The 13,883-nt window shown below is 37.7% G+C and overlaps 1 protein-coding gene across 7 annotated transcripts in view; it reads right to left on the reverse strand.

Annotated features, from left to right (window-relative positions):
* The window catches only part of ZNF385B (zinc finger protein 385B), a 376,330-nt gene that overhangs the window by 73,173 nt on the left and 289,274 nt on the right, over nt 1-13,883 (reverse strand). For all 7 annotated transcript variants that reach the window (XM_026492409.4, XM_044381361.3, XM_044381362.3 and 4 more), the window contains one exon: nt 10,194-10,336. In XM_026492409.4, coding sequence (XP_026348194.1) covers nt 10,194-10,336 — 143 coding nt within the window. The remainder of the gene's footprint in view (nt 1-10,193; nt 10,337-13,883) is intronic.

A 13,883-nucleotide genomic window follows, 5' to 3' on the forward strand; every position in this document is an offset into this window, starting at 1 on the left:
CAGCCTCTCTTCCTCACTTTTAGACAGCCAGGTGACTGTGATCTTTAGGAATGTCCTGCTGCTATCTCATTCAGCTGACTTAAATCGAGTACCTGCTCAGCAGCAGGCAGAACTACTTCAAACGGAGTGTAAGTGTCTTAAACTCAAGAACCAGGTCTTAGCCATGTACATATCTTTAGCATCTACCTTAATTAGGATGGCTCTAATTTACAAAACCAGCCCCAGTGATAAATATAACTTGGTTTATTTAAGGTGATTTGTTAGGAAGATGAGATGAAGGGAATAGACATACTAATAAGAATATTAATTTTATCTATAAGAATAGAGCTTTGCTATTTTAAGAGTCCTTTCATAAACATGATTTGATATTCATGGGAATTTTAAGTTGTTCAAAATAACAGTATGGTGACATGCTGGCGTTCCTGGTTGGCTCAGTCCATAGAGCACACGACTCTTAATCTCGGGGTTGTGAGTTCTAGCCCTACACTGAGTGTAGAGATTACTTCAAAATAAAATCTTTAAAGAAATAATATGGTGATATGTTATATAGTTATGATTTTTTTCCCAGACTGTTACTAAATTTCAGAAATTTTCTACATATTGTCATATCCTCAATCCTCCATAAACATAATAAGCCCACATTTTCATGATATAATGATAAAGATTAGGAATGTACTATCAACTCTAGTTGTAAAATGTGGAAGAGTGGAACTAAATGACTTTCTCAAGGTCAAAGAAAATGAATCCAGATACAGGTGTTGTGGCTCCCGGTCCAACGCTCCTTCCCTGTGCGATGAAGTAGATCCCGCTCCCCTCTTCCCTTCCCCACTCTGACTCCTGCTTCTCCAGGGGACATGAAGCAGAATCAAAGCCAGATAGGACCGTTAGAGGCTTACTTTGGAACAAGGCAAGCAGAATTACTTCTCTGAGACCAGACGGAACGTTCCAAGTGGCTTTGGGGAGGAGGTGGGATACGACAGATGAATGAATGAGGGACTAAGTGAATGCCACCACCTCTTCAGAAGCTAAGCACTTCAAAAGTTGAAAATTAAGTATATACCATGTGATAATGGCTATTACTAATCATTTCAGCATCTAATAGCTTCAGCTTATTTTTAGGAAATGAAAGTTTTGGGGGTTTGATGAGATTATTATGACAATGAATCAACTTACATATTATGGATGTTTGGTGTCTACATAAAAAAAAAATAAATTAGACCCAGATACATGTTTTTAATTATTGGAGACCTATAATTATTGTAAATCATAAACCTGTGAAAGAGATAGCTATATTTCCTACTACAACACTCAGATCTTTATTTGGCTCTAGAAACTGTTCACAATAAGAAAGAAGTATGAGAATGACAAGATAAATCTATCTTCTAAATAGAATACACTGAAGGGGTGCCCTGCTGGCTCAGTCGGTAGAGTGTGTGACTCTTGGTCTTGGGGTTGTGAGTTTGAGCCCCATGTTAGGTGTAGAGATTACTTAAAAATGAAATCTATAAAAAGTAAAATTAAATTAAAAATACATAGAATACACTACAAAGGAGAGTTTTTCAATGTGATTTTAGGAGCCACGAGGATTTATTGGGTATTTTAAAAAATATGTCCTACTTAAATAAGCTGTTAGAAATCTACACATTTAAATTCAAGATATGTTAAGGTGGAGGCCAGCTCTTGCTTGTCTGATATTTAGCTTTTTTTTCCTTTTCAGTGGCAGAGCTGTTTACTGGAAGAAATGTGAAGGCTGGATTATATTCTTCAGTGTTCCATTTTGCAAAAAGGGTGCAACAATGACACATGTAGCCTATTTTCGTATGTGGGTGTGTTAAAAGGATTAATTGTAGAATGTCTTTAAAATATGCTAAAGCTCTCTGATACTAGAATTCCATGAAAATAAGGTGTTGTTCATATAACTTAAGTTTTTCCCATCCTATTTCAAGCATCAGAACATAAAAAGGAAGGTAAAAAAATCAAACTGACAGCTAAATCTGTGAAAAAAGTATTTTTCCAAGATTCCTACATGGTTCCGCAAAGATGTTGAAACTTCACAGATTGCTCAATAGCACTCCAATTCTTCCTTAGCACTCTCAATGACAATTCTAAAAGTAAAGGGGTTGGAATATTCCAAAACATGTTTTTCCTTCCCCAAAAGAGATCTGAGACCTAATTCTGAATACAAGAATCTAGAGGGAGGGGGGAAACAGTCTGTGCTATTGGATGGATTCCCAAATTTTTGATAAAAATTTTTCAGAAAACAGCACCATCAATTAACGTTTATAGAAGACCCAATTTAGAAATAACTTTTTGGGCTGGAGGGAATGTTTTACACAATAATATTTTGCTACTTCTTATATTTATTAAGCTACCTTACTTGACCACTGACACATGAAGACTTGGTCACTGAGAGAAGCTCAGAACAAGGCTGTTGTTGGTTTCTTCTTCTTTTAATTAACTGGAGATTTGGTAAGAATAAGGTAAATTATTTTAAGAAGATGGCTTGACATAGACACTTTTTCCAAGTTGACTCTGCTCTTGAAAAATGCTGACCTGGGACAGCGCCAGGACTGAAGACCTGTCTTGCCAGAAAATCTGATGTGCCCTCCAAGTACACATAATCCTTGAAACTCTAGCACTGAAGATGAGGCTCCAGAGCCATGTGAGGTTGAGCCTAGGATAATGAAAGAGACATGCGAGAGGACACAGCATGGTGGGACTACAGATGCCTCTTTTCATAGGCTTCTGAAACCTTGTGTTCCTTTACCGCATAAGGGCCCATCAAGGTCTTAATCTGATGTTTCTTGGCAGCTTAATCAACTGAATTGACTATTGACTATGAACAGTATCCTCTATTATGCTATGGTGAATTATACAAGAGGAGGAAGTAATGTCAGACAGTGAGCAGCTTCTGTCTTATTCACCATAACCCTTTCTTAGCACAATGACTGGCATGTGTAGACATTCAGTAAGAGGTTGTGAATGAATGCCTTTTCCTAGATGCCCTGCACAAATAATTTATTTAGGGATAGAGAAGGCGTATAAGCACACATTCTATAAATATACATGCACACATACATACATACCATATAAATAATATCTACATAGTCTAAAGGGGTTTCGGCAGTGTGTAGAGAAAAGGAGATCTGAACACAAAGTCTATAATAGGTAAATCTTGACACTTTTGAATAAGGCAAAGGACATGACTTAAATTTTAAATAGATATGTTTGTAGTTTGAAGAGAAGAGGGAGACAATAGTACAGATGATCACTATGTAGGTTTTTTTTTTCCCTCCCAGGTCATGTTCATGTACTTTGTCATATTGAATAGGGAGTAAAAATTTCCGGGCAGGAATCTATGCTTAACTATTTGTACATAATCTTCATTAGTTTTGTACCACATTTCAAAGGTGGATTCCTATATACATTTTTTTTTCTAATGATCTAGGGGGTTGCTGTTGACTTTTTAAAGTCTGTTAACAGGCCATCATCCTCCCCTTCTCCAAATAAATTTCAGTAACCATGGAAAATTTCAACTTGGCATATTTTAATAAACATTTCTTTAGGATATATAGGAGAATATGATCCTTCAATATATCTTAAGCATATCATGAAAATAAAAATTCAACCTTATTTTTATTTATTTTATTCTCTATTTTATTTTTATTTTTGTAAATTTTATCTCTATTTTACTTTAATTTGGATACATGTATCACTTCAAGTAGCTGGACATACTAATATCCTAGGAAATAGGGAATACATAACTTTTTAATGACAGCAAAGCATTAAAGGAGTGAAAAAGAAGCCTCAAATGGCAAAAATTCACAATTGGTTGCATTAGCAGAGGTAAAGTATTTTATTTAAATTAGAGGAAAAATCAAATAAAAGAAAAATATGTGTCCAAGTGTTTAAATAAAGACTTCATTAGGTAGTGAAAGTATTAAAGACAGATTAAAAAGTTAAATGTTTTGGCTCACTTCAGGTTTCCTTACAGTGACACCTCATGAGAAACATGGTATGAGTTAATAGCAAAGTAAATATGATTTTGATTCTCAATTTCTTTATTTTTTACCTCCTTGATAAATATATTATAAATACATTATTATGTTTAGTATGAGAAAGAAACATTTTAAATATTCATTGATATTGCCAAACTATGAATAACCGAGAATCTCAAAGAATTTAGAATGAAAAACAGTGGACATATAGATCATGTCACAGATTGTCATGGATGATTCAAAGAGTCGTATAGTGATTTGGGATTTTATACTCAGAAATAATCTTTATTCTGTTCCACATATTTGTTCCTGTGTCAGGAAAAATTAATTTCAAGTTATGTAGTAAGAATCAGATTTCACAAAGATAAGATCGCTGAGCCTCTTGCAATAAAACAGCAGTGACCTCTATTGTGCCTGTGCTTTCCCAGAGCAGTTGAAAAAACAAGGCAGGAATCAGAAAGACATGTGAAATAATAGGCACAGAAAGTACCCGCCAGTTGGGAGAGAAATTGACAGGAGACTCGTGGTCTCAAGGTGGCTCTGGATCATATCTATAGCTCCGGAGAGTCACACAAATGCATCTGTGCATGTTCCCAAAATGTGGCTGTTAAAAAGAAACTTGACCTACTTATCATCACATACAATGTATAGGTTGGGTATATGTCTTAGTCTGTCCGGGCTGCCATAACAAAATACCATAGCCTGGACGGCTTGAACAAGAGAAGTAGATTTTATCACAATTGTGGAGCCTAAGCTCAGCGTCCCAGTATCATCAGGTTCTGATGAGAGCTCTCTTCCTGGCTTGCAGATGACTACTTTCTCACTATGTCCTCAAATGACAGAGAGAGAGAAAGCTCTCTGTGGTCTCTTCATATCAGTGCACTAATCCCATTAGGAGGGCCTCACCCTCATGACCTCATGTAACCCTAAATACCTCTCAAAGACTCCCTCCCTAAATACCATCTGCAGGTGTTAGGGCTTCAAAATATGAATCTGGGGAAGAGGACACAAACATTCGGTCCATAACAGTATGTGTGTGGCTATACCTTCTAAATGGACTTATTTTATTTTTTAATTTTTAGAAAAGATTTTATTTAATCATTTGACAGAGAGAGAGAGAGCACAAGCAGGGGGACTGGCAGGCAGAGGGAGAAGGAGAAGCAGACTCTCCCCTGAACAGAGAACCTGATGTGGGGCTCGATCCTAGGACCCTGAGATCATGACCTGAGCCGAAGGCAGATATTTAACTGACTGAGCCACCCAGGCGCCCCATGGACTTATTTTATCATACTAAGTTGATGCTATCCGTCCTGCTAAGTATTCAATTTATTTCAATTCTGAAGCCATCTCTTACAGTTAATTAAGCACCAAGTACTACCCTGGTTGTTAAACACCAAATATTAAACACCAAGTATTATCTGGTTTGAAGAAGAAAAAGATTGGATCCATAGTAAAGGAAATGAAAAATTCTAGTTCTAATAGGAGAAACAATCATGTATATTTTGGTAGCTACCAAAACATCACGTACAATAATTAAAGGATGACCATGAAGCATTTGGCAAATTTAAATAAAGTGAAAAATAAATTAGCAAAAATAGCTCTACTGGTATACAAAAAAAAATTATTTTTTTCTAGCTTTTCTTTAACACTATAAAGTTCAGTAACTATTTTCACTTTGCCTATATTTCTTGGGTTTTGTTATCTTGCCTTTTTTAGTCTTTTATTCTACTTATAAGTTTTTTGGGCACTAGAGTATTTTTGTTTTATTTATTTCATTTATCCTCTTCCTCAAACCCAGTACTCTTTAGTGCCTATGTTTTCAATAAAATCCAGTAATGAATAACTTTCCCTTTAAACTAACTGCACTTAAGAGTAGGGCCGAGGACAAGAGACTACTACAAGTAGTAGATACTTGCAAAGCTTCCACACCATCCACACTGAGAAAGCTGGACCTATAGCTGCAGAAAAGTTTATAACTAAGTATTGCCTTCGAGTGAAAAAGAGATGACAGTTCTCTGGAAAATAAAATTCAAAGTGAACACCTGGGCTTATCGCCTCATGCTTAGGACTCAGAAATGTTGGTATTTCCTTTGCTGGGTGGAGGAACATGTACATTGAAAAGTAAAAAACTGGGGCCCTTTCCTCCCTCCTTTTCTCCTCTTCAGGAAAGTTTTACTGAGCTCCTGGGCCAGAAACTGGGCATAGGAAGACAAGCGAGCCGCAGGCCCTGTTCTCCAGGATCTGGCATTCTAGTGAATACAGGTAATCAGGTAATGAGACTGTGGTGTGATGGCTGCTATCATGGAGGCAATCTGGGGGTACTTTGGAAATACAGAGGATGGGCACTTAATTCAGACTCGAAGGTCACAGAAAACCTCCCGTGTGGAAGGGATATCTAAGTTGGGCCCTGAACGACAAGGAGTTGAAGGTGGGCAGCACGGTAGAAGGGCGTGTTAGTGGGTAGCCAGGCAAAGAAGTCCTAACAGGGCTGTAGGTATAAAGGTTGAGATCTGTAAAAATTTATGTTTTGGTTTGCAGAGACTTTTACCTGTAAGTGGCTCAAAACAGCCCCTCGGTAAAGTAAAACTGCGGAAGGGCGGAGTTCGCATCACCATTCTCCAGACGTGCATCCTTGACATAGAGCCCACCATAAATTATCAGTGACCCAAACTCCATTTTCCCTAGCATGTCTCTTCAGAACTCTGCTTGGACACTGTCTTGAATTATTTGCTTATGTTTCACACATAAACACTGAGAGGGATTTTGTCAGTTGTGGAGAAGAAGGCAAGACAGCCACTAAATGGAGGCTGTGAAGCATATCTCTTCATTGTGTACAATTTAGGATAGAACAGGCACATATTCTATTTTGGAATATGACGGAATCCCATTTCAGTCTTGCTATAATTCTTATGTAACATTATCATACTCCTCTACAAAAACAGGAGAAACCGTTACTTTATAGGTATTTTTAAAATCCACTAAAAGAAAACAAAACTTCAAAATTCCCAAACTTTCAGCTATGGAGTCAAAATATACTGTTTCTAGCCTTCTGATAATAATTATGAGTTAAAATATATTCCTTACATTTACTAATACTATCCTTGGTTAAAAAGAGTGATTATAATGCATTCACCTTGCTTTTCAAAGAATAAGTGGACTATTGAATATACTTTTAAAATTTGCTAACAAGAAATTTTAAGTTTTTAAAATATATTCTGCCTTAAAGGTATTGTTTGTAGAGGTCCATTTTACATATTCAAAAAGTTCTTTCCTCTTTCTACTTAATGATTCTGCTGAAAATTACCTACCATGCTTCCAGAGAAGAGCATGAAAGATTTCTCATTGAGCTTTGTTCACATTGAATGATGTGGGCGGTAACATGGACCAAAAGAGCCAAAGACATGGATGAGAAGGAACATGACTTTGGAGGTTAGATTTTTTTTTTTTTTAAGATTTTATCTTTAAGTAATCTTTACCCAACTGGGGTGGGGGTGGGGAGCTCAAACTTACAAGCCTGAGATCAAGAGTAGCATGCTCCACCGCCTGAGTCAGCCGGGTGCCCCTGAAGTTAGGAGATTCTGATTCAAGTCTCAGTTCTTCCTTTACTAACACTCTCTCCTCCGCTAGACAGTAGGAATTACATGGTCTACTAAAATGGTCTAAGACTTGAGTTCTTTGAGGGATATAAAACATCATTAATCTATAGTGATCTAGTCTAATTATTATTAGTGATATAAAAATGTTTTCCTAGAAATATGTGGACAACGACTTTTATGAAATTGTCCTAGGAAATCTACTAGATGAGGCGGACGCTGGAATAGAGAAATCTATAGGAAAAGGTTTAGGGTAATCCAAACTGTAACTCAGTGCAAGATCATAGGTAACCCAATGATCCTAAAAATTCATTTATTTACCAGATGATAGAGGGTCCCACTTGCAATGACTTAATTTTTAATATACTACCAGAAGTGCTCTCTGTCCACCAAATGGTTTGGATGTAATGTAATGTAATATAATGTAATGTAATGTAATGTAATGTAATGTAATGTAATGTAATGTAATGTAATGTAATGTAATATAGAGAGTGAAATGATTATTTCATGTAGTTCTTTGCTATATTCTTCACCTTAACCGAAAGTATTTTCATTTGAAAAGTACATGTTTATTGTCTTCCAAGAAGAAAAAAATATGAACTTCTATTAGAATTATTCCTTGGTTTTTCTCAAATATTTCAGGTAGTTGCTATATAGAACAAAAAAAGGCAAGTTAGTGTGTCTATCAGCCTACACAACATTAGTAACCCATTATGAAGCTGTATGTTTACCTAAAAAAACATTATGAAGGCACTCTTTCCATTTTTTATAGCTCTTAAAAACAGAGAGAGATATATATATATAAGACATTTTGATAGTTGAAAAAAGTAACTTAGAAAAAAAAAAAGAAAACAGTCACTTGCAGAATAGTGCCAATCAGACACAGACAACTGTGATCATGTTCCTATTAAGTATGTACCTAACATCCTTCTAGAAGGGGGAGAGCAGGATGCATATGGGGGTACTTTCTTCTAACGAAGGGAGTAAACATTACATAGGGGCAGGGAATGGTGACTCACACATTTTGCTTTGAATGCTAATGTTTTATTTGAATCTTTGAAATAACTACCCATGTATTATTTGTGTGAAAAACAATGAACTCCAGTAGGAGCCATCCATGCCTCCCCACATCATCAGTGCTGCTTCCTGACAGCGGCCGGACCCCTGCAGTGGCTACAAATGCTGTCTCCCAAATGCACAGGAATCAAAATACAAATACCTAGTAAGTGTTTGAAGCAGTATAGCTTAATTCAATTATGTTTGGAAGGTATCAGCCGTGTTTCGGTAGAGGATGCAAGCGGCACGCTTGCGTTCAAGTTCCCTGAAATGTCACCATGTGGTGTTTTGGGTGGTCACTCCTGATGGATGCATGTGATCCGGGCAGGTGTGATTTCTCTCCCCGCAATGCTCCACTGCACTAGAAACGATGCTCACCTGTTTATGCCTTTCTTTTCTTTTTCTTTTTTTTTTTTTTTTAACTGTTTGACTTGTCTTTGAAAAACCCAGAAAAGACAAAAACTTTCAACTGTTTATTCGCTAACTCAAAGCCAGTGCTCCTTAAAAAGTGGGCTGATCCCCTACCCCCTCATTCCCTTACAACACTAAGCCATGACAGAAGGCCTGTCAGCAGATTTTATGTACCACCCTGGAGGAAAAATCCTCTTTCTGTTTCAATTCATACAGAAGATAAGTTTGCAAAAGGGAACGCTTGGCAGTCCTTCAAGTGCCCACTGTCTGGTGGTGTTGATAATGCAATTCTTCAGCTTGATCATGGCGGCGTCTATACTGCTGTATCACTCATGTAGACCATCGTGCCCCAACTGACTGCATTTATTGACTAAACAAATAATTCATACAATCACCTCAACTGTTTAACCTTTTCTCTTCCTGCAAGCCTAGCATTTGGCTGTGGGCTGGCTTTATGCTGAATTCTATTGTTCAAAGTGTCATGCTCCACTTGGTATGCCTACAAAATGTCATTCATTCAGACAAACAGTCAGCTGACCTGAATGAAGAACACTGGTAATTACAGGTGATGCACTAATATTTCTTGTATGCTTTAAAAGGAATGCCAAAGTATCAAGCAGATAATTAATATGTAGATTTTAAAATGAGTTTTTTTTAAATAATAGAGTCACATTCATGTAACGCACAATAACTTCCCAATAAAAATTCTGTTTATAGAAGACCTAAAATATGTCCCAAATAAAAGTGTATCCAGGTAGTCAAAGCAAACGCTTTCTTTCTTCCTAGTAGTAGGGAAAAATCAACGTGGCGTGGTGTCTCTAAATTGTGTTCCTGAGCATGTGAACAGCATCCCAGAAATAATATGGGTTCCCAAGCCACTGAAGTCTATCAAAATTGCTCAAGGCCACAGGTGAAAAGTCACCTGGGGGAAATATCTATAAAATAAATATGCTGGCTATTGTTTGGACTAACTCCCATGGGAGAAGGATTATCTTCCATGATACAGCTGATCAGTGTAACCAATACAGGGTCTAAAAGTACACACTTTGGAAACAGGCTACATCTAATGCCTATTCACAACTGTAATGAAAGAGATTGGGGAGGACACAAATAAAATACAAATGCATTTACTCACTGTGTTAAAATTTGGAAAGAGCCCAACAGCAGAACTACTGTCCACTGGAAAAGACATAAATGGTTTGATATCCAGTGAAGGCTGCATCATCAGGGTAGGTGTGCGCACAAGAGCAGGAAGGGTAGTAGTGTGGCATGTACTGCCTGCCAAGAACAAGACAAAAATGAATTCAATCTCTTGCTCATATCCATCTCCCTCCCCAACCTACCGTGCGGAAACAGGACCGCTGAGCTGCAACCTGAGAGCAAGAGAGTTATGCTGAAAGTAAGCAAACAGCACTGGAGGAGAAAATACAGTTAAAAAGGGTCTTCTTGTCATGATGTAAGACAGTGATGCAGAATACTTCCCTATGGCGAGGGCCAAGGGCTGCTCAGACCGTCAAGGTACCTACTACCCGGATCCTGCTGGCAGGTGGGGCCGAATGAGATCATCCTATTGTTCAACCGTTGTCTCTGACTCACCCAAAATGTAGGAGAGAGGAGGGGAGGAGCCTCCTGCAGCCAGGTGCTCTTTACTATTCAGAGTTATTGAATGGCTGGTAGGCATGCTTTATGCAAATCAGAGATAATTATAGGGTTTTTACAAGGGGAAAAATCCTTGGACTCACAGTTACTGCCTGCTCCCAAGAAAATTATGACTCAAACAATTTTATCTCTAAAAAAAAAAAACAAACAAACAAAAAAACAAGCTTAAAGTTGCCCTTACTTTGAGGGAAATCAGTAGTCTAGACATTGGCTAGTTAGAGAACCTTAAAGGAGTGATTACTGCTAAAGGGAGTGATTACTGCCCAGGTGGGGCAGGGTATTGGGGGACAGCGACAAGTTAGGACAGAAACTCAAAATATTTGTCTCCAACTTGAGTTCTAATGAACCTTGTATTATTGTAACAACTACCCCTTTTTAACAATTACATTAGCTGTCATCTCTTTGGGCATCTGGGCTAACCCATGTGTGGGAGGTTTAAAGCTCTTCTCTCCAGCAGCGAGCTGCTTCCGAAGCCTGCATCTACTGCAGGGAAGTGTGGCTGCTGCTGGTGACAGGTGACCCTCCCAGAGACAGGCTCTGGCATGCCTTTTTTTTTTTTTTTTAAATATAGTAACTTTACTGAGATATAATGCACATACCAGACAATTCTCCCACTTAAAGTGTACAATTCCATGGTTTTTAGCGTATCCACAGAGCTGTGCACATTACCAGAATCAATTTAGAACATTTTCACAATCCCTAAAAGAAATTCCATACCCATTAACAGTCATTCCCCATTTCCTCTCAACACCCCCATCTCCTGGCAACCACTAATCTACTTTGTTTCTAGGTTTTTCTATTACAGACATTTCATTTTTTTTTTAAATTTGTTTTTAAAGATCTTATTTACTTGAGAGAGCGAGCGAGAGTGACTGAGCATGTGCATGTGCCCAAGCAGGGGGTAGGGGCGGAGGGGGAGGAAGAGGGAGAGAGAGAATCTGAAGCTGACTCTGTGCTAAGCCTGGAGCCTGACACGGGGCTCAATCTCACTAGCATGAGTTCATGACCTGAGCTGAAATCAAGAGTTGGCCGCTCAACCGAGTCACCCAAGCGCCCCTATTATGAACATTACATTTAAATGAAGTCAAACAGAGGCGCCTGGGTGGCTCAGTCAGTTAAGCGCCTGCCTTTGGCTCAGGTCATGACCAGGGTCCTGGTATCCAGTGAGCCCTGCATTGGGCTCCCTGCCCAGCGGGCAGCCTGCTTCTGCTTGCCACTCTGCCCACTTGCGTGTGCGCGCGCTCTCTCTCTGTCAAATAAATAAATAAGATCTTTAAGATAAAGAAATAAAGTCAAACAATGTGAGTTCTTTTGTGACTGGCTTCTTTCACTTGGCATAAAGTTTTCAAGGTTCATCCATGTTGTAGATGTATGAGAATTTCATTCCTTTTTAAGGCTGAATTATATCCTATTGTAGATGTAAACACTTTTTTCCTTATTCATTCATCAGTTGATGGGCATTTGGGTTATTTCCACACTTGCGCTATTATGAACAACGCTGCTATGAATATTTGTCTGTAAGTTTTTGTGTGGAGATATATTTTTAGTTCTCTTAGGTATATACCCAAGAGTAGAATTGGGGATTGTTGGGTCATATGTAATCATATAGTTTAACCTTTTGAGAACTTTCAGACTGTTTTACAAAATGGCTGAACCATTTTATAGTACCACAGCAGTGTATGAGGCTTCCAATTTCTCTCGGCATGTCTATATAGGACCACAAATTATATGCCAAAAATCTCCTACTGACTTCAAGGAGAAATAAAACAGTATGGGAAAATGCTCCAACTATTAAAATTTCCTCCAATGTTCTCACACAGTGTTCCAGAATAATTAAAATTTCTATTTCAATGATATATTTTTTGATAATGGATTTCCTTAATAAACTCTGCATATTTCAAATCATTCCAGAGCATTATTAGTAATAGTGTTAAGTGGACTATCATGCCTCATTTACATTGATCCTCAAAACAGAAAAAAAAGAAAAAGGCATCTGAAACATTTATCTGTAATGGCAAGTCTTTAGGTCAGCCCCATCCATTAGGGAATATAGAGGAGGACTCAGCAAAAATAGAATCAACCAAAAGTATAGATCAAACAGTAATGGTTTTTCTGATGCCAAAGTAAATACTCTGATCTCAGCCTGGCATTCACATAACCACCCTGTATTTAATTATACATTTTTCTTCTAATTAGGTAATGTTACATTCATTGCTAACTTCAGAGCTTGTCGATCCAAGATCATATATTATGTCAGTATTCTGATGATGCAGAAGCACTTACTAAAATCTTTATTTTAAAAGCTTTACTTTAAAATCTTGGCTAAATTGAAAAAAAAAAAGGTATTTCTTTTTTAGACTAATGGCCTTTTACAACTCACAATTATTATAATTGTCAAAAGTCTACAGTCCAAAAAGTATACAGAATTATTTGACTTAAAGCTGCCTGATGGACAAATTATTTTGCCATCATGGGTCTCCCCACACCAAAAGCGAAATTCTTAAAGCCCATGTAGCACAAGGTATCGGAGCGCCTGGCAAGAGTCATTTTGTACTAACAAACTCAAATCAAACATAATGCAACATGGAACTTGACAAACAGATTGCTCCATCAACAAAGGTCAGAATGCACAATGATCCCCTTTACCCAATCAAATATCTATGCTAATAAAGACAAGGCTTGAGAACTACTTAGCTGCCACCATTCATTAGCATAAAAACTTAGCAGCTGTTTACCATTCATTAGCATTTTAATGACAGACAAATTGCCATGTTAAACACAGATTGTTTAAAGTACTGGTAGATCTCCTGAATAAATATAAACTGCTTTCATCAATTCTCCTCACCTCAACCTTTCTGTTTCCACTTTTAAAACCTGCTTTTTCGTGTCACTTCACCTAGACCCACTGCTTCAAAGGAAGTTTTTGCAAATGGGAAATGAATGGGGATAAAGTGCTTTTTTGTACAAATTAGGTCAGGCTTTAATTCCTCTGTCACCTTATTCCAGACTTTGCTGCTGTTCCTGCTGCTGGGAAACATTTCTCCTCACCTTGGGATGCCCAAAAAATGGTGGGAAATACAAGCAGAAATTAGTCCAGAATACATTGTACCCTGAAAGAAAATGCTTAGTTATCTTTAAAATTTGCAGAGAAAAAAGGAAGGGTTGA

The sequence above is a fragment of the Ursus arctos genome, unplaced genomic scaffold, assembly GCF_023065955.2.
Source record: "Ursus arctos isolate Adak ecotype North America unplaced genomic scaffold, UrsArc2.0 scaffold_1, whole genome shotgun sequence".
Classification (NCBI taxonomy): domain Eukaryota; kingdom Metazoa; phylum Chordata; class Mammalia; order Carnivora; family Ursidae; genus Ursus; species Ursus arctos.